Source organism: Gopherus evgoodei, chromosome 2 (genome assembly GCF_007399415.2).
Source record: "Gopherus evgoodei ecotype Sinaloan lineage chromosome 2, rGopEvg1_v1.p, whole genome shotgun sequence".
Lineage (NCBI taxonomy): Eukaryota > Metazoa > Chordata > Testudines > Testudinidae > Gopherus > Gopherus evgoodei.
In genome coordinates this window covers 45645605-45672257 of record NC_044323.1, presented here as the reverse complement: position 1 = coordinate 45672257, position 26653 = coordinate 45645605, and the positions used below count along the sequence as shown (strand labels likewise).

General features: G+C 44.3%; 1 protein-coding gene across 9 annotated transcripts in view; it reads right to left on the bottom strand.

Moving 5' to 3' along the window:
• Positions 1–1681: 1681 nt before the first annotated feature.
• Positions 1682–26653, bottom strand: part of ANKIB1 (ankyrin repeat and IBR domain containing 1) — a 199056-nt gene continuing 174084 nt past the window's right edge. For 7 of the 9 annotated variants that reach the window (XM_030550545.1, XM_030550547.1, XM_030550544.1 and 4 more), the window contains 6 exons: positions 25647–25792; positions 23195–23373; positions 21448–21499; positions 16829–16940; positions 5267–5400; positions 1682–4919 (listed from right to left, as the gene is read on the bottom strand). In XM_030550545.1, coding sequence (XP_030406405.1) covers positions 4167–4919; positions 5267–5400; positions 16829–16940; positions 21448–21499; positions 23195–23373; positions 25647–25792 — 1376 coding nt within the window. In that variant the 3' untranslated portion in view covers positions 1682–4166. The remainder of the gene's footprint in view (positions 4920–5266; positions 5401–16828; positions 16941–21447; positions 21500–23194; positions 23374–25646; positions 25793–26653) is intronic. The other 2 variants (XM_030550549.1, XM_030550548.1) reach the window with 2 other exon arrangements.

Here is a 26653-nt window from a genome sequence, read left to right as displayed (position 1 = left end):
AGGGACTCCACTTTTATGCCTCAAAGCATTTCCTCTGTCATCACTGTCTGCTAGAAATATGACATGTGCAGCAAGTAAATCAGATGCTTCCTCCTTCTTTCAGTAATAACCAGTCCACTGTTCTGAAGCTGAAGGTGTTGGGGCAGTGAAATATCTCAGGGATGCATCTCCACTAGCCTCTTAGGGCCAGATCCTTCATAACTGGAATGGGAATTAGGCACCTAACTACTTTTGAAGATCTGGACCTTTATCCTGAAAGTTTTCCACCACTGCCTGAGTGCAATGCTGGCGCCCTAGTCTAGACAGGTTAGTAGCTGGTGTTTTTACTACTGTTTAGCTCTGATAAGAGCTCTTGACAACACGGTAAAAAAAAACCCTGGCTACCTGCATCATGTATATCCTAAGTCTTCCACCCTTGCCACCACCTGAGGTCACAGTAGTAGGAAACATAGTGTGGAGGAAGAGGCCATCATGAGAAGACTTAATTAAGCAGAAAATCGATCTTACCATAATGGATTGCCAACAACTCTGCATGCTTGTTATTTAAAAAGACCCTCAAGATATTTTTTCTTAATTTTAATAGCTATTATCAGTTTGTGATGGCTAGGGAAGCTCATATCTGTCTTCTCCAACTGCCCAAGGCCCAGTATTTTAAGAGCAAATTCTAGTATCCAGTTTAAGACTCCAAGTATTTTTATTATAGTACCTTCAAAATAAAAGTTGATACTGCATACCAGTTGGAGGAAGATACCTGGTAATAACAGAATATGTATACTCCTATTTAACTTCTCACACAAAGGGTCTGGCTAGAAGTTTAATCTTTTGGAACCCTGTTAGGGGTTGAATGTGTTCCTTAGGTGGTGGAATGTGAGAGCTCAGGTACAAAAATCAGCAGGGTCACTGCAGATGCAGCTTTTCTCTTATAGAGATAGTACAATATCTACACTTTATGCTGCAGTAGTACCTCAGAGTTACAAATTGACCCACCATGTACCTCATTTGGAACTGTAAATACACAATCAGGCAGCAACAGAGACAAAAAAGCAAATACAGTACAGTATTGTGTTAAATGCAAACTATTCAAAAAAGGGAAAGCAGCATTTTTCTTCTGCATAGTAAAGTTTCAAAGTTGTATTAAGTCAATATTCAGTTGTAAACTTTTGAAACCACCACCATAGCATTTTGTAACTCTGAAATGTTCGTAACTCTGAACAAACAACCTCTATTCCAGAGGTGTTTGTAACTCGGAGGTTCTACTGTGTTCTGCCTTCATATGCCCCTATGTTCAGAGTTGTTCCCAGATTGTGATACCTTTACTCCATAAGTAGTTCCATGAACTTTAGTAGCACAAGTTGTGGTTTGCAACACTACTCAGTGTGATGGAAGATCTTTAATCACTAGGGGGTCAGATTACTCAACAAAAAATTAAGTGCATTTTGGATGTTTTTTTCCCTCTTAAATTTTACCCATAATAAAATATGGTAACCTCAGTTAAATACATTATACTATCATCCCTTTTTTTTTTTTTTTTTAAAAGCATCAAGAAATGCCTGACTTTATATGGTCTGCAACTCCCATCCACAGTGTAGGATAAAATATTCATAGTCTAAGAACCAAATTAATCAAATCAGTCTTAGGAATTTGCCAAAATAAAGTCGAAGTTGTAATGAGACAAGGGAAATAGTTTAAGTAATAAATGTTTAATCAAAGGATTTTACATATTAACAGCATTCTTTTGGCCAAACATCTACATCGTTGTAGTATCCTACTGTATATAAAGTGGGAATGTATCAAGTATAGACTATGAAAGTGCAAACAACAATTCAAGGTTAGAGTAATTTTTTTACATTATAAAATTAATAGGTTTACAAAATAGGCTTGCCAAACTTTATTTCTGAATTGTAAAGTGAATGACTGGTGATTTTTAAAATAAGTACTAAGAAAATACAAATTTAATATGCTCATTTTCATGCTCGGAATAGAGTAACACAGAAACAATGGATATACTGCACAACCTAAACAAAGTACAGAAAAACCAGAACCCACAAACTTCACTATCTTCACAGAGCACTCTTACATTCTTACTGTAGCTTTGCAAGACGCATCTCAATGCAATATACAATCTGTGAGAATCTTTCTATTCAGAAATTACAACTCAAGGATGCTATGTGAGTCAAACATTTTTAAGTTTTGGACCAGTTCATGACGACAGTCTTTAAAGAGCTATTTTAGATTATAGTATTTTATAGCATAGAACATTTTAAAATAGGTACTTTCCAAAGATGACAAGGGGTTCAACATCAATGTTTTTGAGAATGGGGCACCTAGAGGCAAAGTTAGAAAATGTAATGGAATTACAGAGTATAGTAACAGCCTCAAACCATTCTCTCTAAAGACACTGCTAGAGAGAGAACGATTTTTGTGTGGCAGCTGGAGATAAAATATTCATATATAACTCCTTACTAATATGGACCTTGTGACTACAAAGTTCCAGAAGTAGGATTTGAATGAAATATTTACCAAAACACTCACAGTAATCTCTCTATATTTCTATCTATCTATATATATATGTATCTTTGTTTGCCATCATACTTGCCTATACAGGCTTGGTAGTGAAAAACTTTTATATCAACAAATCTAACAGTCAAGCAAATCTTACAATGGAGTGTTGTGTACTGATTTTCCTTATATTATGACAGGTTTTGACTATATGCAAGTAAAACAGCACTTTCAACAATTTACTCTAGTTGTAATTACATACTGTACCATTGTATCTCACTTACCACTAACTGTATTTTTGATGCTTTTAAGCAAATCTAAAACCAATATTTTCTTCACAGTACAACAACTAGAAAGGGTCTTTTTTTTGTTTCATTTTTCTACTAAACAGTAATCACACAGCAAGTGAATATTGTGCAATTGAATGACTATCTAGCAGTGTTTGTTATTTATGGAAAAACACTGAACATTTAGTCATTGTTTACTGTAAAGGCAAGGCCATGGGTGGTTTTATGGAGGTCTTTTCAATTAATAGCATAGTTACTCCAGAACAGACACTGAATCTGAATTACTTATTTAACTGTGGCAACTATCCATTTGGGTTACGGCAAAGGCACGGTAACATGTTGCACAGAATGGATTATTGAACTTTAATAATTGTGGGACTGGCAATAATATGAAAATTTCATATTTCTATATTTTATAAAATGTTACCATTGAAATTAATTGCACCATTAGTGCATAAAATGCATTGTAAAATTATGAAAAAGAACTATGATTGCACTTCCATTAAAGTGTCTCAAATACAGCATAGCTGTTGCTAATAAACTGTATTTTAATATTTAAAACAACTGTTTAACAGCAGCATTAGGTTTAATTAACTTAAGGTACAGGCTACATTTAATTAAATGCAGTCACCATGACAATAAATGCCATTTAATTTAGAGAAGAAATGCTACCCAGTGGTTCACTGCTAAGAATCATGGGGATTACTTTGATACAGGCACACTGTGTACCTGTTGTATTGGGTTAAAGTTAACTAGCTATTCACAGTTTGGCATGTTTGGACTGTAAATAGACATGGAAAAAAATATTTGATTTTAATATTAAAAGAATATCCATTTCCTTGTTCCTAGAGCAGCACTAAAGAGAAGTACTAAATACCTCAATTCACTCTAGTAAAAAATGAAAGATAAATAAGGAAAAACTTATGGAAAAGCAAAAACAAAATGTAAATGAACTGCTAAATGTTGTTATTTTGCTGAAAGATTGAGTTCTAAAAATGGAAAAAAACTATTTGTGCTAAATAACGAAAATAATCAGTGTAAGCCTTTAATCCATACTTTCAAATTAAGGATCACCAACGTAAGGCTAAATAGATGCTGCACTGCAATGTATTAGGAATGTGGAATACAACCTACTTATTCCTCTTCCTTCAGAGCAAAAAAGGCAAACACTACCTAATTAAATGCAAAGGATATTCCTTGAAAGGTTCATATTATTAGTCTAAAGAACTTCAATTCAAGGGAATGCCTATGTATTCCATCATCATGTCAGTGGTTTACAACTGAGCTGTAAGTATGTGGATCAAAGTCCCCATAATGCTTACTCAACATACTGTACCATCTGTAACTATCATCCATTTAAGCTCAAAAACTAGTTTGTGTTCATACCAAATGTACATGCTCAATCCATTCATTTGAGGTCTGAGGAGTTTGACTTGCAACATCTTCTGAAGTATCCACATTGCTAATAGCATCCCCGGTACAGTCACCACTTTGTGGCAGTCTTTCCCCTGGAATGATGTTTTCTTCAGAAATACTTGCTTCTGTTTGAGTTCCTCTGCCTTCAATTCTGATGGCATCCTCAAAAAGTGCATGCTCTTCCTGAGGCTCCAGTCCTACCTCTATAAGATTTGCTTGTCCTCCTGACCCATCATCAATACTATGTTGCTGTGAATCCTCATCAGTTTCTGTACTTGCTGAAGGAATGAGTGCGATACTCTGAGGGTTCATGTCATGGAACCAGGCCATGATATTTCCAAGCAGATTTTCATTAATGTTGGGATCCTGGCTACTTGAATCAGCATCACTAGATGTTGAGTATAATCCACTTCTTGTATCACTGAAAGGCTGTGAACTAAGGCGATCAGCTGAAAATGGATCATTGCCTGCCCCTAGTCTCATCAAACTATCACCAAGTTCTAACAACTCAGAGCTGCTCAAAGCAGCCCTAGGGTTATCTATATTTACAGGAACTGAGTCCAGCCTTGTAGGCAAAGATGTACCTATTGCTCCTAATGATGCCTCATTATTAAGGAAGTCTCTAGTTTCTTCATCAATAGCCAGGCCAGATTCTTGCAATGATAATTGAATAGCAAGCAAGATGTTTGGATCATCTTCATCCAAAGAACTAAGAGCCTATGGAGATACACAAGATCACTTTCAAAATTAAATAATTTTTGCTTTTATCAAGTTTTGGATTCAAAATTAATTTATATTGTTACATTTTGTTTAAAACGTCAGAAAAATGTATTCCAGTAAAGTTTTTAAATTAATTCTAAAACTTGATTTATCCTTGGTGATGATGATATATTTACAGTAACTTAATAATAGTTCATAAATTCATATTTTCTTATCATAGATTCCACCCCTCTCATGACCATAAATAGTCATGTAACAAATGTAGGATGCAGGAAAATATGATAAAGAAAAATATGGGAAGGGAAGCAAAGCAAAGCAAATGGACAGGAGACTAGGGAAGATACCTGAAGAGAATCCTGGTTTTCAGAGCGACTGACAGGGGTATAGTCATGAAGTGAAGAGCTGTGCAGAATACTCATAGAAGCTGAACTCACCATGGAGGTACCGTGTCTTCTACTGCTACCACCCTCTTGAGTATCTGTTAAAATAATTTAAACAAAAACATTTAAGTATCAACACGAAACCTCTCTCAATTTAATCCCGTTTTTAATCAGCAGAACCTCCTGCCATTCTTATTTATTTGGCTTCAAGTGTATGATCTTGCTCTCATCTTCATTTTGGCCCAAATTCTGGAATACAGAGCAAAGCCCAAAAAACTGGCTGTGTGCTAGAGGAAAGGACTGCTTCCCCATCCTCTCCTTGGGATGCTTGCACAGCTGCGCCCATGGCACCAATGAATCCCTGCTGGATTTGGAAGGAAGCGGGGGAAGAGACAAGAGGAGCCTTGTAGCAAATGGTTCTTCTAGCCTTGCTCTGTGCAAGCACACATTAACCCCCCTCCACACACACATCCAGCCCCAACTCATGTACAGTGAACAGTACTAGTTATATGCTCTGGGAGTCTCCATGGCTGCAGAGGATGGGACTGATTTACTCCCTTATTCCCTCTCAGCCCCTAATGCAGGAACCTGGATTTGGCCTTTTGTGCTTGTCTGCCTCCTTCCCATTTGTCAAAATCCATGTTAGCAGTTCTCTTCCTCTATTCTTAGCTGCAGAGTGGCCCCTGGTACATTGTAGCAATTGAGTGTAATTTAGAGCAACCATGAAGATGTTCTAATTTAAGACAGGGGCAAAAATATGCGGGTCACAGATATTCATGTGCACACCATAGCTCAGCTGCAAACTGAGAATCTTGCTCACATTTCTTTTTCCTGTGATGTTTCAGCATTTCTAAGAGTAATGTTACTATTGCTTCCACTGTGAATCCAAGTGACATTCCTGGTCTTGAAAAAAATTCTAATAATGAAATCAGTGTTGTCAGAAAAAATTCTGTAGTAAAGGGAAATACCAGTCTTTTGAATTATGCTACACCAACTCCTTACTTAAAGTCATCCCTGTTAAGATTGTTTCATTGTTATGTTGCTGATCGATTAGGGAAAAGACGGTTACTCACCTTTGTAACTGTTGTTCTTCGAGATGTGTTGCTCATATCCATTCCAGTTAGGTGTACGCGCCGCGCGTGCACATTCGTCGGAAAACTTTTACCCTAGCAACTCAGTGGGCCGGCAGGTCGCCCCCTAGAGTGGCGCCACCATGGCGCTCCATATATACTCCTGCCGGCCCACCCGCTCCTCAGTTCCTTCTTGCCGGCTACTCCGACAGTGGGGAAGGAGGGCGGGTGCGGAATGGATATGAGCAACACATCTCGAAGAACAACAGTTACAAAGGTGAGTAACCGTCTTTTCTTCTTCGAGTGATTGCTCATATCCATTCCAGTTAGGTGAATCCCAAGCCTTACAAAGGCGGTGGGGTCGGAGTGAAAAGTGGCAGAATAAAACTGCTGAGCCAGAGGCTACAGCCTCTCTTGACTGCTGAACCAGGGCATACTGCGAAGCAAAGGTATGGACCGAGGACCAATGGTGCTTCGCGACAGATCTCGTGGGTAGAAACACGAGCCAGCAAGGCGGCAGATGAAGCCTGAGCCCTGGTAGAATGCACGGTGATGTGGCTTGGGGAAATATGAGCCAAATCATAACAAGTGGGGATGTCCGCCATCAGCCCAGATGAGATCCTCTGAGAGGAAAACAAGCAAGCCCTCCCTTTGGCCCGCTACCGGGGCAGAGCTGGGGCACCTTAGGAAATGATTCTGTCAGCACAATATAATGCGAGCACTCCACAGATGTTCAAGGAGTGCAACGGTTATGCCCATTGCGTTGAGCTGTGGGTAACATGAAAGGCCAAAACACCTTAGGGAGGAAAGCCGGGTGCGGTCATGACTGCACCTTGTCTTTGCGGAACCTTCGTAAGAGCTCTGATCTCAGAGACTCGTCTGGCCAAGACTAGGTTGAGGTCCCAGGGCGGGGCTGGGCGGCGCACCCGAGGGTGCAAGCGCTCCAAGCCCTTGAGGGACCTCGAACCCATAGAGCGTGGGACACTGAACGTCCATTTTAGCCTGCTGGAAGGTAGGGATGGCTGCTGAGAGTATCCTCAGCGATGATACCGCCAGATCCTGCCGCTGAAGGCCAGAGGCAGGCCAAATAGAGGGATCGAGACCTCAGCAGGAGCAAGATCGAGCGTACTGCAGCTGTAAAGGAAACGCTTCCACCTGGCCCGGTACGTTGACCAGGTGGAAGGCTGCCTGTCACCCCGACTCAGGTACGCAGGAGCCACCGTGAGGCGAAGAGGCTGCAGGTCCGAGTGACGAAGCCTGTCATTGCCCTGAGTGATGGGGTCTGGGCTGACAGGCCGAGCAACGTGGTATGCCAGTGCTGCCTGGACCACTCTGGAGTGATCATGATGATGCGCACTCTGCCCCTGCGGAGTTTAAGCAGGACCTAACGAACCAGTGGGAACAGTGGGAAGGCATAATGCAGTTGGCCGTTCCACGGCATCAGGAATGCGTCCAAGATCGATTCTGAGGAGAGACCTTGGAAGGAGCAGAACACCTGGCATTTCCTGCTCTCGCGGTGAGCGAATAGGTCTGTGTGAGGAACCATCTCCACTTCCGGAAAGCGGGACGCCTCACATGGGGCAGAGTGATGACTCGTAAGACATGAAAGACCTGCTGAGTCAAAGAGTTAAGACGTTCCGAACGCCTGGGAGAAAGGACGTCGCCAGCTCCATCGAGTGGGCCATGCAAAAGACCCGGAAATGGATGGCCTCCTGACAAAAAAGGGGGGAGGACTATGTCCCCCCTGAATGCTTATGAAGCACCTGGCCATTGCGTTGGCTGTAAACACCGAGATACAACGGCCTCGCAGCTGCCGCTGGAACCCCTGGCATGCCAGGCGGACTACTCTCATTTTTGGGGCATTAATGAGGAATGCCAGCTCCCTAGAAGACCGAAGGCCTTAAGCTCGGAGGTGACCATGAGCACTCGAGCAGAGAGATGATGCGTCCGCCGTCAGGGGCAGTGAGGGCTGGGGCGGATAAAACCGCATCCCTGTCCACACCAAGGAGGGAGTTAGTCACCACTCTAGGGAGCCTAAGGCGTTCGAGGGAACGGTGACTACCATGACCACTGGCTCCCTGTCCAAGCGGTACGCCGAGGTGGGCCGGACTTGGAGAGGACGGAGGCGGAGCTTGGCGTGTTTGGTTACAAACTTGCGGGCAACCATGGACCCAGGAGACTGAGACAAGAACGAGCCGAGGTCGTTGGGAAAGCCTTCAGACCTCAGATGATTGTTGCCATCGCCTAAAACCGCAGTTGTGATAAGCAGGCTCCGGCTAGGTAGGAGACCAAGATAGCCCCTAGGAAGCCCAACCTCTGCGTGGGAACCAGAGTGGATTGCTCTATAGTAATCATCAGGCCTTGATCTGTGAATAAGACCGTGACGATGCCCACGGGCTGAGTGGTTTGTGTCTCAGAGTCTCCTCGGATAAGCGAATCGTCCCAATACGGAAAAACGCATATCCGACATAGCTACGGTAGGCGGCGACTATGGCCGTAAACCGGGAGTATTCACCGCTGGCTATAAAGCGGAGGCATCTCCCGTGCGGAGGGAAGATGGCATTGCGAAAGTACGCGTCCTTCCTATCCAGGGCGGCATAGTAGCCCCCAGGAGGCAAGGATGGAATAATGGTTCCCAGGGATACCCTGCAGAACTTCAACCTTATCCCAAACCGGTTGAGTCCATGCAGAACCAGGGAGGTCTGAGACCTGTGTTCGAGTGGGGGACTAGGGCATAACGGGAGTAAAACCCCTAGCCCCTTTCGTCCGCTGAAGGGGGACAGGGCTGGAGCAATTTAAAGGTGGTACCTATGCTCCATCGTGCGCAGGGCCCAGCGATCTAAAAGTAACTGGGGCCATGCCAGGAGAAAGCGGGATCGGGATCCCGTCCTGCGACTGGTACGCCGCCCTCCGGCGAACCTTGGAAGGTCCGTCTTTGGTCCCAGTGGTAATTGCGAGGGACCTTGACTTTGGCTTTTTAGGGGGCCTGACGTTTGTCTGCGACCACCTTGGCCTTGCCGTTTTCCAGAGTTCTGTCTCTGGCTAGGCACAGAGTATGGCGGCTGGGGCCATAAAGGCCTGCGTTTGGTCGCTGGCGTATACATGCTAAGACGCATTAGGACCCTATTGTCCAGCAGGCTTCGCAGTCTGGGGCTGTCTCTGCCGCGAAGATGCCTTTACCAACAAAGGGTAAATTCTTTCCCCCGTCCTCCAAGACGGCAGCGAACTCCAGGTGGGAGGTTTGAGGGAGAAACTCCTTCACCCAGGTGCTATAATTATCACAGCTAAGCAAGGCTTGTTGCTTTGCTACCCAGAGCTGCAGGGCCCCTGCAGAGTACACCTTGCATTCGCCAAGGCTCTTTCTGCGTCGGGGCTGGCGCCCGCTGGCCATCATATCAGGATCGTGGTCCTGAGCATAAAATCTGCGCATATGGGATGACACGGATGCGCGTCCGGACGGCCATGGAGGTACTAAAAGAAGGCACGGGCCGAGTCTCTAACTCACTCGGACCTTGCCCAACTCGGCACCGGGGACCGGCATCGGGAGGCGTATCGGTACCTGGAACGAGATCCAGACCCGCAACCAGAACGGTGTCGGGAGGTCGACCGAGATCTCGAGGCTCGGAGAAGAGCTACAGGAGTCAAGGTACCTGCCCCGGTGCCAGATGTCGGAACGGTGCCGATAGCGGGTCGGCGAACGGGATACCGACCGGTGCAGCGAGTGTGACCAGTACCGAGGAAAACAGCACCGGGACTGCCAGTGGTGTCTGGCGTGCCGACAGGACTTGGAGTGTCTGCGGGACCGTGATCATGAACGGTGCCGCTTTGCTATACTGACAGGGGACAGTCCCTTGAAGAGACTGAATTACCCGTACCGGCAGTGCCCGGGTCAGGCAGCACTGACTCTGTCATGGCACTGAGGGCCCTCGCCGTTGGTAACATCTCCGGCGTGCAGGGAACAGCAGGCTCAACCACAGTGCGTACTGGGGAGCTGTCAGGCACCGGATCCGACGGCCCTCGTGGGGCCGGGATCCACGGTACCGAGGTCATCAGAGCTTCGGTAGGTGTCGGTGCCGGGTGAACCGAGTTAGATAAGCTGTCTGGCTGCGGTGCCGTCAGCACTGAAGCAGCGGGAGTAATACGCTCAACCACGGCGCGTGCCGGGGAGCCGTCGGGCACCGGATTCGATAGCCCTTGTGGGACTGGAATCGACGGTGCCGATGTTGTCAGTGCCTCAGAGGCTTCGGTTGGCATGGAAGCAGCCGGAGCAGGAGCTCAACCACGGCGCGTGCCGGGGAGCCGTCAGGCACCGGATTCTACGGCCCTTACGGGACCGGGATCGACGGTGCCGACGTCATCGGTGCCGCAGCAGGTGTCGGTGCCGGGCGCTCCGATTTAGACTAGCCCTCTGGCTGCGGTGCCGTTGGCACGGAAGCAGCCGGAGCCTTAGCTCGACCACGGCGCGTGCCGGGGAGCCGCCAGGCACCGGATCCTACGGCCCTTGCGGGACCGGGGATCGACGGTGCCGACGTCATCGGTGCCGCAGCAGGTGTCGGTGCCGGGCGATCTGACATAGACGAGCCCTCTGGCTGCGGTGCCGCTGGCACGGAAGCAGCAGGAGCAATACGCTCAACCACGGCGCGTGCCGGGGAGCCGTCAGGCACCGGATTCTACGGCCCTTGTGGGACCGGGATCGACGGTGACGATGTCATCGGTGCCGTAGCAGGTGTCGGCGCCGGGCGATCCGACTTAGACGAGCTCTCTGGCTGCGGTGCCGCTGGCACGGAAGCAGCAGGAGCAGTAGCTCAACCACGGCGCGCGCCGGGGAGCCGTCAGGCACCGGATTCTACGGCCCTCGTGGGACCGGGATCGACGATGCCGACGTCGTCGGTGCCGGGCGAGCCATCTTAGACGAGCTGTCTAGCTGTGGTGCAGCTGGCACAGAAGCAGCAGGAGCAGTAAGCTCTACCACGGCGCGAGCCGGGGAGCTGCCAGGCACCGGATTCCATGGTCCTGGGGGACTGGAATCGACGGAGCCGAAGTCATCGGTGCCTCTGCAGGTGACGGTGCCGGATACGCAACTTAGGCGAGCTCTCTGGCTGCGATGCAGGTGGCACGGAAGTAGCGGGAGCAGGGGGCTCAACCGCGGCGCGTGCCGGGGAGCCGCCAGGCACCAGCAGGAATCGTAGACTCTCTCGACCTCGGAAGAAGGGAGCGGTGCCGAGTCGACATCGGTGCCGGCGATCGGTCGGTGCCGAAAGGCCTTGGTGGTACCGGCGGGGTCCGGTGCCGAGGAGGCGCTTCTGCCCGCCGCTTGAACATCGCTCCGCGCCCAAGGTGGAGGGGTAAGTGAAAGTCCCGCACCTTTTTGTTCTCGGCTTAGAAGCCTTGCAAATGGGGCACTTATCTGTCAAGTGTGATTCCCTGAGGCACTTCAAACAGGAGTCATGTAGATCTCTCTTCGGCCGCGGCTTCTGGCAAGCCGGGCCCCTCTTAAAACCCGGTGAGCCATGCATGGCTCCGGCACTGGGCTCATGGAAGGGCTACTTCCTGAACCCCGCTAACTAAACTAACCATGTTAGCAAAGGAAACACGTATAACTATACAAATATATATATATAAAAGTGTTATAACTGCATAATTATATACGAGAAAACGAGTAGCTAGGGAAGTGGAGGTCAGCTAAGCCGCGCTCCACTGTTCCAACGACCGACACGGGCGGTAAGAAGGAACTGAGGAGCGGGTGGGCCGGCAGGAGTATATATGGAGCGCCATGGTGGCGCCACTCTAGGGGGCGACCTGCCGGCCCACTGAGTTGCTAGGGTAAAAGTTTTCCGACGAATGTGCACGCGCGGCGCGTACACCTAACTGGAATGGATATGAGCAATCACTCGAAGAAGAACATGCTTGTTTAAAGTTGTGCAATGCTCCCTTCTAATGTTTGGCAGCCACCTGCTTTGTCCACTGCTTGCAGGAAGAGCATCCCGTTGCAGCTAGCTGGTGGGGGCTTGTAGAAGACGTTTACTCACCTTTGTAACTGTTGTTCTTTGAGATGTGTTGCTCATATCCATTCCAATTAGGTGTGCGCGCGCTGTGTGCACGTTCGTCGGAGACTTCTTACTCTAGCAACACTCGGTGGGCCGGCAGGTCGGCCCCTGGAGTGACGCCGGTATGGCCAGCCCATCCGCTCCTCAGTTCCTTCTTGCTGGCTACTCCGACAGTGGGGATGGAGGGCGGGTGTGGAATGGATATGAGCAACACATCTCGAAGAACAACAGTTATGAGTAACCGTCTTTTCTTCTTCGAGTGCTTGCTCATATCCATTCCAATTAGGTGATTCCCAAGCCTTACCTAGGCGGTGGGGTCGGAGCGAGATGTTGCAGAATGTAAGACCGCCGAGCCGAAGGCGGCATCGTCTCTAGACTGTTGGACCAATCCGTAGTGCGATGCAAATGTGTGGATGGAAGACCAGATGGCCTCACGGCAGATGTCCTGTATGGGAACATGGGCCAAGAACGCGGCAGATGAGGCTTGAGCCTGGGTAGAGTGGGCAGTGAGATGGCCCGCCTGAGTATGAGCCAAGTCATAGCAAGCCCGAATACACGATGTAACCCAAGATGCAATACGCTGGGAGGAGACTGCCATGCCCTTCATACTTTCCACCACTGCCACAAATAGCTGAGGTGAGCGCCGGAAGGGCTTGGTCCCTTTGATGTAGAAGGCAAGAGCCCTTCGGACATTCAAAGTATGGAGCTGTTGCTCTCGTCGTGATGAATGCGGCTTTGGACAAAAGACTGGCAGGAAGATGTCCTGGTTAACGTGAAAGGCGGAGACGACCTTAGGGAGGAATGCCGGATGTGGTCGCAGCTGTACCTTGTCCTTATGGAACACAGTATAAGGAGGATCTACAGTCAATGCACGAAGCTCCGAGACTCGTCTAGCTGAGGTGATAGCGACTAGGAAAGCTGTTTTCCAGGACAGGTACAGCAGCGAGCATGTGGCCAAAGGCTCGAAAGGGGCCCCATGAGCCTGGTTAAGACGAGGTTCAGGTCCCAGGTAGGGGTAGGCCGTTTGACCTGTGGGTATAGTCGCTCCAAGCCCTTGAGGAATCTTGAAACTATAGGGTGAGAAAAAAACGGAACTGCCAGCTTCGCCCGGATGGAAGGTGGATATAGCCACAAGATGTACTCGCAGAGAGGAGATCGCCAACCCCTGCTGTTTGAGAGACCACACGTAGTCCAGGATAGTGGGGACTAATGCAGAGAATGGCTGTGCTGGTTACACCAGTGGCAGAAGCGCTTCAATTTTGCGAGGTATGTTGAGCACGTGGAGGGCTTCCTGCTCCCCAGCAACACCTGCTGTACTGCGGCGGAACAGCGCAACTCCGACTGGTTTAACCAGATAGGAGCCATGCAGTCAGATGAAGGGACTGCAGGTCCGGATGGTGCATCCTGCCGAAGTCTTGTGTGATCAGGTCCGGCCAGAGCGGCAGGGGAATTGGGTCTGCCAGGGACAGGTCGAGCAGCATGGTGTACCAGTGCTGCCTCGGCCAAGCCAGAGCGATCAGGATGAGGCGAGCTCTGTCCCTTCGGAGTTTGAGCAGGACTCGGTGGACAAGAGGGAAGGGTGGAAAGGCGTAACAGAGGTGGCAGGTTCGACAGGGAGCCCGGGGAGCGACCCTCTAGAGAGCAGAACACCTGGCATTTCCTGTTCATTCTGGATGCAAATAGGTCTATGTGGGGAAAGCCCCATCTCCGGAAAATTGAATGGAGAACGTCCGGATGGATGGACCATTTGTGAGATAGGAAGGATCTGCTCAGGTGATCTGCGAGGGTGTTCCGTACCCCCGGGAGAAAGGAGGCCACTAGATGTATGGAGTGGGCTATACAGAAGTCCCACAGGCGTATCACTTCCTGACACAGAGGGAAGGACCGGGTCCCGCCCTGCTTGTTGATGTAATACATGGCCGTTGTGTTGTCAGTGAACACCGCAACACAACGGCCGTGTAGATGGCGCTGAAACGCTTGGCATGCCAACCGGACCACTCTCAGCTCTCGCACATTGATGTGGAGCGTCCCGTGGTGACCAAAGGCCTTGGGTGTGCAGGAGCCCTAGGTGGGCACCCCAGCCCAGCGAGGACGCGTCCGTTGTTAGGGACATGTAGGGCTGGGGAGGATGAAATGGTAGGCCCGCACATACTCGGGATGACGTCTTCCACCAGTCGAGGGAGCCTAGAACATCCGGCAGAATTGTCAGGATTGTATCTATGGCGTTCCTGCCCCGGCCGATAGACCGACGCGAGCCAGGTTTGCAGAGGGCGCATGCGCAGTCTTGCATGTCTTGTGACAAAAGTACATGCAGCCATGTGCCCCAGGAGAGCAAGGCAAGTACGAGCAGAAGTGGTTGGAAAGCTTTGCAGACTTTCCACAAGGGAGACTATGGCTTGGAACCGGTGCAGGTGTAAACTGGCCGTTGCAAAGTTGGAGTCCAGTCGTGCCGAGGATGGAGGAGTTAAAGCTGCCTCCATCAAAAGCTGTTTTAGGCAAATGTCCTGTTCTCTCTTTGTCTGGGGCTGGAACGCCTTGCAGATCCGGCACTTGTCCGCAAGGTGGGATTCGCCTAGGCACTTCAAACAGGAGTCGTGCGGATCTCCTATGGGCATCGGCCGATGACAGGTCGCACAAGGCTTGAAACCCGGTGAACCAGGCATGGGCCCCGGTACCAGAGGAGGAGAAGGGGCAAGCCCCTGATCCTCTTTAACTATATACACAACTATAAAAACTAACTTTAAACACTAACTAGAACTACAGTAAAAGAACTATATACACAATATTATACAAGAGAGTGAATCGCTAGGGAGGTGGAGAACAGCTAAGCAGCGCTCCACTGTTCCAACGACCGACACAGGCGGTAAGAAGGAACTGAGGAGCGGATGGGCCGGCAGGGGTATATATCAGGCGCCATACCAGCGCCACTCTAGGGGGCGACCTGCCGGCCCACTGAGTGTTGCTAGAGTAAAAAGTCTCCGACGAACGTGCACGCGGCGCATGCACACCTAATTGGAATGGATATGAGCAAGCACTCGAAGAAGAACCAGGGTGGATGGGCAGTCCTCCATCAGGCTATCAATCAGCAGTTCAGCTGTCCCTCCCCCCACTGCAATGTGCTGCTCCTGCCCTCTGCCTTGGAGCTGCTCCCAGAGACTCCGGCTTGCTGTGCAGGGGAGAAGGGAAGGTGCTCCCCCTTCCCCCTGCACCCCACTTACTCCTTCTCCATATAGAGCAGGGAGGGGACATGGAGGGAGAGAGACAGAGAGCGCTTGGGGCAGCAGCTGCTGTTGCAACTTCCTGATCCACTTAAAAAGCCAGTGCACTTAAGAGTGGGTCAGCTTACTTAAAGGGGCAGTGTGCATCTCTCTCTCTCTCCCACACGCAAGGTGTGTGTCTGTCTCTGTCTGCCATGCTGTCTCCCCACCCTCGTGTTCATGCTGCCTTGTGTGAGAGGCTACATTAACATGTTAACCCTGAGGGCTCAGCCGACTGCTAGTACATCATTTAGCAACAAGGTATTCCCTGAGAAATATCCCTCCCTCTTCCACCCTCTAACTTTACCACCTCAACCAAGCTTCACAATCATCATAGCTGTTTGTTTAAAACATATACTGTGTGTATATCTCTGTAATATATAGTTTTTTGGTGAAAAAAATTTCCCTGGAACCTAGCCCCCCCATTTACATTAATTCTTATGGGGAAATTGGATTCGCTTAACATCGTTTCGCTTAAAGTTGCATTTTTCAGGAACAGAACTACAACAGTAAGCGAGGAGTTACTATAATAGGATTTACCATTTTCACTTGAAAATTTAGAATGAAATAAAAGTGAGATCCGAACAGGTTGTCCCTTATCACAACTAACTTGATGGCATAAAAAACAAATTACCTTGTAAAAAGCCAAAATGGATGGCAATTTTGCATTTGTTATTTTAAACTGCAGTCTTGGAATTATTTTAATCCACACTTTTATCCCTCTGTGTTTCTCCTGGATATCTCATTGGACAAAAAACAGTGAATTTAGATTATGTTGGGACAGGTGGATACAGGGGTTTTAGAACCGTTCTGTGTCTCTCTGGCCCTTTTATCGGGCATAAAGGAACTTGGTATGGGGATGACAGTCTCACCTGATGTATTTATTGCTGAAAATTTCTTCAGAGACAGAAAAGTAAGTTTCCTCTAAGTAAGGGTTGATAGTCTAAGGCTCCTGCAAAGATTCATGGATATGTTCAACTGTACAAGAGTAGTCACACTGAAGCCAACTCACGTGTAAAGTTAAGCAAGTGCAGCACTGAGACCACAATCTTCTTTTAATCGATCTATCTGTAAACTAAGGATCACAGTGGACTCCACTAACAATTTGAGATACATCTATTTTTCCTTTTTTACTCCAAACAAAGAACATACCTAATGTGCTCTCACTAGGGTCTTCGGGGTCTGGAGTATTACTGAGCAGACTGTGCATGTCTCCACGTCGACGCTGTCTATGTCTCCTCCGATACTGAAATTCAGCATATTCCTGCATAAATCAAAGGTTACAAAATACAGGGGAACATGCAATAATATTTTTTCTGCCATAACCAACAGTACATTTTCTATTAAGAAAAATGTGTGATTTTATACATTAATTATAAAATCACCTGTTCCCAGAAAAATAAATTGCAGATTGTCATGCAAGAAATTAAAGGGAAAAAAAAAAAAAAGGACAGCAGGTAATCCTAAATGAACAAAATTATTAACTAGCAAAGAAGCCTGTTAGTTGCAGATATCTGAATACTTGCAATCTCCATTTTCAAATAGTTCCAAGTACTGTTAATTTTGTTTACAAGTTTTAATACGAAATTTTAATTATTTTTAGAAATACAACTGATTAAGTATGAGTCTTCTCTCCTTTTTTGTTTAACATTAGACATTAAGGAACTACCTTCTAAGGTCCCTGATCCAGCAAAACACTTAAATTTGTGCCTGTTTTCCAGAAATAGTAAAGTTATTCATGTGTTTAAAGTACTTTACTGACTTGGGGCCGATATTCGCAGGGCTAAAACAAATCTGTGGTACAAAGTGGCTGGTCTGTGGCCCTCTGGTGCCCCTAGCCTCTGTTTGCCAGAAATTGGGAATGAGCGTCAGGGAATGGATCACTTGATTACCATCTGTTCTGTTCATTCCCTCTGCGGCACCTGGTATTGGCCACTGTCGGAAGACAGAATATTGGGCTAGATGGACCCTTGGTCTGACCCAGTACGGTCGTTCTTATGTTCTAAATGGTGTGCATTTTATCCACTGCACAGTGATAAAAAGATGCAGGCCATCGTATCTACTTATTTAACAGTTTTTGACAAGCCGGGTTGGGTGTGGGCATCAGAATAGGGACTGCAAATGTTTCTTAATGTGATTTATTTATTTACAAAATGTACACAAATCTTGTTTTACTTAAACAGAGGTGGCAAAAAACTGCACTTAGGTGTTAACTCCCTTTATCAGAAACTGCAGGTAAGGCATCACAGTCCTGCCCCAAGAAGCAGCTGTCTCCAGCTTCTGTCTCTCTCTAGGATTCACGCCAATCTCAAACAAATCTAACTAGTTAAAATACACACTATACATATTTCCTCCGGCAGCCCTTGCACTTTACACCTGAGAAACCCCTGCTCCAAAGCTTCTCTTGTACTGTGTGGCCTGGAAAAGGTAGCCTAATCATTAAACATCCCTTTGTACACCTGCTCTGCAACATAAAAGAAACTTAGAACCAAGAGCCCAGACAGTTATGCATGGCCTCTTCTATGGAGAGTTTCATCCCGGGTGCTTACACATTAACAAATGCAAGCCATAAGCCCTTTCACCACAATAATATCAATACTGGTAGACTCTTGCTCCTGTGTGAAGTTGCACTGATTCAAATGCAGGATCAGGACCTTAATTACCAAATCTTAACGCCTAACAATTGACTTAGTATCCTTTACACCATATACACCTATTCCTCAGGTAAAGAGTTCCATATTTATTTATAAATACACACACATATAATGGAGATTGTGAATGATCAGAAATGACTCCATAAAGTATTAAGATTTGAAAGTCACTGCAGATATTACATGAAAAATAATTTTCTCTACAGTTGCAATAAGGTCACAGATTTTACTCATGGCCTTTTTAATGATAATTGTTGTTTCTTTAATATATTTGTACATCAGATATATCTCCACTCATATAGATGTAATTTGTTTCTGATTACTTAGAAAGATTTTATATATTTTAGTACTACAGATTTTAATTTTATTGCACTGAAAAGTAGAATTTTCATATACTAGCCTAAATATAGTACTTTTTACTGAAAAGATTCAAATTTTCTCTATTGTGGGTAGAATTTTATGGTAACAAGATCTGGTATACACAAATATTTTACTTTGCTAGCAGTAAAAATACATAATTATGCTAAAAAAGTTTGTCTAGTGAATTTAATGGAAAACATACAAACAGGACTCAATTATTTTAGCTACAAAATTCCTTTAGCACAGGTGGTTGCAAGAATCTTTGGCAGCTAAGGTACAAAGGATACAATTTAAATCAGACAGTGCCATATTTGGGTAAATTATAACTGCTAATCAACAGTCATCTAAAGGTGACTGTCATGTTACATATTGTTTAACAGAAGTTTTCCCTTTTCTAATTTGCCTTTTCTTCTACTCTGTTCCTCCTGGACTGTAGGAACATCACATATAGCGTTCAGTTTCACAAAACACTGAATTATTTAGGAACAAAGGAAGAACTGAAGGAATTGGACAGGAGAAACAAAACTGATTACCCTATAAGAAGCAAGCTGTTTTTTCTAATAGCATATTGCTAACCAGCAACAATAGGAAAGGAAATATATAGAAAATAGAGTTTTATAAGACATGGTATTTTTCCAGTGTGTCTGAAAGTGACTGTCTCTTAAAAAAAAACGCAGAAGTGAGATTTCTCCTTTAACCTCATGCTTTGATTTAAAACCCCTGAAATATTTAATTCAAGTTAAGGAGAGAAAGGAAAACTTAAAAGCAAAATGCACATATTATATGCAGTGCAGTTGTTTGACAATCACATAAATGTTCTTCCACCATGTATAAATGGTGAAATATTGCTTTAAAAAATTGTATTTTGTTTTTTCTAATCCTGTCAGCAGTAGTCCATCCTGCAGAAAGAGTGGTATTATTTATGACACGACTAACATAATATTGTATCTACGGCTGTCAATTAATCGCAGTTAACTCGTGCAATTAACTCAAAAAATTAATCGTGATTAATTGCACTTTTAAATCACATTGTTAAACAATAGAATACTGATCAAAATTTATTAAGTATTTTGGATGTTCTTCTACATTTTTAAATATATTGATTTCAATTACAACACAGAATACAAAGTGTGCAGTGCTCACTTTATATTATTTTTATGACAAATATTTGCACTGTAAAAATGATAAACAAAAAAATACTGTTTTTCAGTTCACCTCATACAAGTACCATAATGCAATATCTTTATCATGAAAGTGCAACTTATAAATGTAGATTTTTTTGTTGTTACATAACTGCACTCAAAAAACCAAAACAATGTAAAACTTTAGAACCTACAAATCCACTCAGTCCTACTTCTTGTTCAGCCAATCGCTAAGACAAACAAATTTGTTTACATGCATGGGAGACAATGCTGCCTGTTTCTTATTTACAATGTCACCTGAAAGTGAGAACAGCATTTACATGGCACTTCTGTAGCCGGCATTGCAAGGAATTTACATGCCAGATAAGCTAATGTTCATATGCCCCTTCATGCTTTAGCCACCATTCCAAAAGACATGCTTCCATGCTGATATTGCTGACTCAGATGATGAAAATGAATATACATCGCTCTGCACTGCTTTGGATTGTTATCGAGCAGAATCCATCATCGGCAGTCCTCTGGAAGGGTAGTTGAAGCATGTAGGCGCATAGGAATCTTTAGAGCATCTGGCACATAAATATCTTGCAATGCCAGCTACAACTGGGCCATGCAAACACCTATTGTCACTTTCAGGTAATATTGTAAACAAGAAACAGGCAGCATTATCTCCTGCAAATGTAAACAAACTTGTTTGTCTGAGCCATTGGCTGAACAAGACATAGGACGGAGTGGACATGCAGGCTCTAAAATTTTAGATTGTTTTATTTTTGAGTGCTGTTATTTTTTTGTAGCTAATTCTACATTTGTAAGTTCAACTTTCATGATAAAGAGATTGTACTATGTTATTTGTATTAGGTGACTTGAAAAAACTTTATTTTGTTTTTTACTGTGCAAATATTTGCAATAAAAAATAATAATATAAAGTGAGCACTGTACACTTTGTATTCTGTGTGGTAATTGAAAATGTAGAAAACATCCAAAAATATTTAAATAAAATGTATTCTTTAACAGTGTGATTAATCACAATACATTTTTTTAATTGCTTGACAGACTAATTGTATCAGAAATTATCTAGTTTCCTTCCTCTTTAATACTACTTTTACATTCAGAATAATATTTGTTTAAAATTTAAACAAAAAATTTAATTCTAAATCTTTTTTTGTTGAATTTTTAAATCAGTAAAGAATGGAAGATAGCGTGCCACTTCATTTAGGTTCTCTGTCAAATCCTGTTGGACTGGTATTGCATTCAAAAGTATATTTTTAATTATACAGATTTTTGAATATTTATTATAAAAATATTGCCACAAATGCAGGCATGTTTGTTCATAGATTCTTGCCTTGCTCTGAGATTGGAAAAAATACAATGCAAAGGGTTGGTCTGATGCCATCCTTAAGAACTGTCTTTTCGTAAGACTCTTTGTTTAGGTACTGCCCAATTACCCATGCATATATTTCCTTCTATTGTGAAGCAAAGAAAATGGAAAGCTTAAATCCAACCTTGCAAACCTTAAAACAATTTGAAACAAAATCTGGAATCTCTCCATGCAAAACAGAATTACACCCTGATTCCTATAATATGCATAGCGACATTAAAAAATTTTAAAAAAATAGTTTACCTCAGGGGATGCAAATCCTAAATATTCCCAATCCCATGTTCCACCAGCAAAGCTATAAATTAAATCAGATACATCATGTAACTTATTAGCAGAATAAAGTACGAACAATGGTTCCCCAGTCTACAATTGTAAACCATCTTTGAGGTGAACTGCTCATCTGGTTAACAACATACATTTATAAAAATGTTTCAGAAGACTGGATAATTAAATTATTTTAAATTCTGGATTTTGGAAATTATTCTCAGCAATTATTTAAATAGTGTGTGGTGAGTGCCAAGTATGTAAGTGGCTATTTTGAAGTACAGGACGTGAAATTAGGTCACAAGTACTCAGCTAGCTATTAACACATCACAAAACTGTGTGTGAATTATACTATAAAAATTCATATTTAGTACACTGACTAAACTGAGCTAGAATGATTACACCCAAATTATGCTTCACTGTCACAATGGCTTGGAGGGTAGAACAACTGTGTGGGTGAGTTTATTTTATAATTATACTTATTAACTATTATTGTAATTTACAACTTGACATATCTTAATGTAATTTAAAAAAAACCAGAAAAAACTACAAGAGAATGATTTTTAGGTTTACATCCTTTCACTAGAAGAAAAGAGAAATGTGGGGATAAAATAGTATACACACCCCAAACCTACCAGTAACTTCTAACAATTAAAATGTAATCTAAACAAAACACTAAGCAGCAAAAATATTGCTTCTCTGAATCAGTTTGATCAATCATATTACTCTACTAAGCTCCTTATTCTGTTAACAAGCTGTCTTCAGTTTAACACCTTTCACTTGTCAGCTGATCTGACAGCAACACGTATACAGCAATTTGAGTTGACATCCAGAAGGTGCCATAAGAATGAAATGTAAATGCCAATTTAATAAAAAATATAGGACTGAATAAGATTTGGCTTTCTAGCTAAAGGAGGAAATCAATGACTTCCCATACATCTAGTCAGCCTCTGCAGCTTCCTAAACTCCAGGGGAGGATTCCTACCTAAGTATGGGCTTTATCTCCCGTGCTGTTATTGCAACTTCAGCTGTGTGGAAATAGTTGGCCAAAAAAAACCCCAACTGGTGAAAATCCTGCCTGGTTTTGGGTCTCATTACAAATTTTAGAGTCAGCCAAGATTCCTCATTTTCAGTTCCAAAATGAAAATGAGAGACCCGTGGCAGTTTGATAGAGTTTCACAATCTGAAGTTAAAAGTGAAAGGGTATAATTTCACATAGAATATCAGGGTTGGAAGGGACCTCAGGAGGTCATCTAGTCTAACCCTCTGCTCAAAGCAGGACCAATCCCCAGACAGATTTTTGCCCCAGATCCCTAAATGGTTGCCTCAAGGACTGAACTCACAACCCTGGGTTTAGCAGGATAATGCTCAAACCACTGAGCTATCCGTCCCCCTGTTCCCTATTTAACTAGGCAAAGCGACTCAATGGGCATTGTCTGCCTACATCAAAATCATCACTTGCTCGTGACAACTTCACGCGAACCCGCCGGAGGATTGCCACTGGGACCCACGCCCGAGTGACACAAACGGTAGCGGCTCCCCCGCGTGAATCAAATGAAGGAAGTGTTGATTGAGCCAGTGACCTACAACTACAAAATTCTGTCAGCTCTATTTTGCCTTGATGTGTATGTCAAAGCAAGCACTAGTTTGAGGGGTGGGTTCACAGAGCTTGGTAGCTATAACCTGAACTTTTTTGGTTTGCACTCTCTTTTTGTGCCTAAATTACCTGCGTCTTGGAGCTTCTGGTGAGTCTGCAGGGGCAACTCCACGGGCCACAGAGGCCAAAAACTCTTGCCTCTTCTGCTGCACAAGACATGCTGCACGGATTATTTTGTGACGAGGAGTACGAAGATAAGGCCTATTTACTTTCTGAGCAAGGTCTTCCGTGACCATTTCTAAGTCTGTCTGCAACAGAAAATAAACAAAGTGTACTGTGTAACGTTACAACAAAATAAAACCGTTAAATGAACAACTGGCATAACTGCACTGCAAACATGCTATACAATAACTCCTCACTTTACATTGTAGTTATGTTCCTGACAAATGCTACTTTAAGCAAAACAATGTTAAGTGAATCCAAGGGGGCGGAGGGGATTAGGTTCCAGGAAAAAAATTTTCTCCAGACAAAAGACAATAAAACACACACACATATACACACACAGTTCTAAACAATTTAATACTGTACACAGCAATGACGACTGTGAAGCTTGGTTGAGGTGGTGAAGTCAGAGGGTGGCAGAGGGTGGGATATTTCCCAGGGAATGCCTTACTGCTAAATGACGAACTAACACCCGGCTGAGCCCTCAAGGGTTAACCCATTGTTGTTAATGTAGCCTCACACTATACAAGGCAGCACAAATGGAGGAAGGGGAGACAGCATGGCAGAGAGAGACAGAGACACACACGATGTGTGTGAGAGAGAGACAGACACACCTGCATTGCCCCTTTAAGTACACTAACCTTATTCTAAGTACACTGCCTTTTAAAGTAGATCAGCAAGTTGAGACAGCAGCTGCTGCCAGCAAGCTCCCTCCGTCTTAAGTCCTGTCTCCTGTTTTGTCCCCCGCTCTGTTCAGTGGAGATGGGGTAAAGGAGTAGGGGGCATAGGAGGGAGGCAACCTGACATTAGCATCCTTCCACCCCTCCCACACAGCAAGTAGGAGGCTCCTGGGAGCAGCTCCAAGGCAGAGGGCAGGAGCAGCACACAGCAGTGGGGGGAGGGACAGCTGAACTGCTGGCAATGGATAGCCTGCTGGGTGGCTGCCGCACAGGGAACTTATGGGAGCGGGAAGCTGATGGTCACCCTGGTTCCAAGCCCCCACCAGCTAGCTCCAACAGGATGCTTTTTTCTGCAAGCAATGGACAAACCAGGCGGCTGCCAAACAACATTATAAGGGAGCACTGCACAACTTTAAACGAGCATGTTCTCTATTTGATTAGCAACGTAACAATGAAACAACATTAACTGGGATGACATTAAGTGAGGAGTTACTGTTCTGAATAATTCAATTTCTTGAAAGATACCATCCTGACAGGATTCTCACTCCTGGGTGTTAGCTCCTTAACAAGAAACTGATGGAACTCCCTCAGCCCTCAAAGAATTTTTACCACTGAGGGCAGAGGTGTGCTAAGAAAATGCCTATCATGCTGACCAATACTGTCTCATTGTTTCCTTGTACTTCCTATGTGTGTTTATCCATCCCGTCTTATTCTTAAATTGTAAGTTATTTGGAGCAGGTTCTGTGTTTGTACAGTGTCTAGCATAATGGGTCCTGATCCTTAACTAGGGCTCTTAAGTGCTATGGCAATACATATAAATAAATGAAGTTGTGAGGTATAGCGAGTCAAGCCTTCTAGTGCCATTGCATGCCATCCCCTGCTGGGTGTAATAAACACTGCCCTCTGATTCCAATCAGTTCCTCCTTGATGGCCATCAAAGGGGTTGTCTCTTGAGAAAATCATCATTCTGACATAATTTTCATTCACCACATAATTCCCAAACTCTGTGGGGAGATATCTTCGTTAATGTTTATGCCTTGATTCTTTTTTTGGGGGGGGACATATTTTTGGTCATGGTTCATCATTTTGTATTGGCTTATCATCCTAGGGAGCTTCACTTCCTGTGCAAATGAAGGGACTGACTAGATCATTTAGAGGGCACTATCTACACCCGGCAGAAAAAGGAGATTTGATGGTCAGTACAGGGCTTGGGCTTGCACTATACCCAAAGCCAGTGCCCTTAGGAATCAAAATTATTTAAGAACTGAGGGAGATCTGCTGGTTTCAGCCTAATCCAGGAATGAGCATCCTGTTCATATATTTTCAGAAAAGCAGAATTACAAGTGTATTTTTTTCATTAAGAATCTGTCCTTAAAGCTGAAATAAAATATATTGCATTATAGACTAAACAATCCTGCTAAGAGTATTCTTCACTCCCTTCCCCCTAATTTGGTTGTAGCCTTAAAACTTTTAAAGAAAGAATTCAAAATCATATAGACCCAACGATGAGTTTAATGCTACAGCAAAATAAACAGTTCATTATACACCGTTCTTTCCACATCTTTGTCATTTTGAACTAAGTTTAAGAATTTTATATAGTCAGAAAACATGCAATGTGGATAACTAGTATTACAAGAAAAATTAGTTATGTCACAAAAAACAAAACATACTTATTTTACCTGCATAAGTTCAAATATTTCTCTCTTTGTGCTTTTAGGTTCCAAAAAGAATCCATATGGATAAGAACACTTGAGAATGCGGCGAGTTTTTAAGAGCTCTTGTACTGCGTCTTCAATAAAAGTGGTATCAGGACAGCCTCCTTCAGCTGTACAGTAACACAAGCATTGTAAAAACATTTTCCTGCTGACCTTAGTATTTTTATTATGAGAGTTTCCCCCAGAAAGAAGTACAAGTGTGTGTTAATGTAAGATCAGAAATATTTTCCAAAAATCCACCCATATTGTAAATGGGTAGGTGTGGTTATGGTAAAAAGTATCTATGTATCACTAGTAACTCTCTGACTCAAGTGATCTATTCCTTCTGTGTATTTAGAGTCTCATATGCTTATTCTACTTTCTAAAAGAAGCCTTTACTACTTTTTATTCACACTAACATTTCAGAATGAGAAAATTACACCATGTAATGGGCCCTATCCATAAAAGGCCTATCCAGAAGGACAGATAAGATTGCTCACTTGGGCCAGCTGGGTAAAACTGCCAGCAGTAACAACCTGACCAGGTCTGAATTTCCACTCTTGCAGGTGGTGACATAGCAGGTCATCTTCATACAGTTTAAGTACAAACTTACGCCCATGATCCTGCAAAGAGCTCCTCTTGCGCAACCTCTGTATACACAGAGAGCTCACTGGAGGATCAAGACTATTTCTTTATTAAGGGTACACTTCTCTACAAAGTAAGAAAATAAACTGATTCAGAACAGATCACATGTAACAAGTTGTGTACTGTGCTGTGCACTCATTGAATCAAATAATCTTTCCTCACCCTAAAGGTGACTGCATTTCAGAAGCAAGTGATTCTTCCTATATAGCATACAGGCTGTAGTTCCTAATGCACCCTGGGATCCTTCAGAGTATAAGTCACTACATAAATGTAAGATACCATTAAAAGTCTGAAATTCATACTTCACTGTTTCCTCAAGCAATTTACATTAACATTGTTTTGTCCTT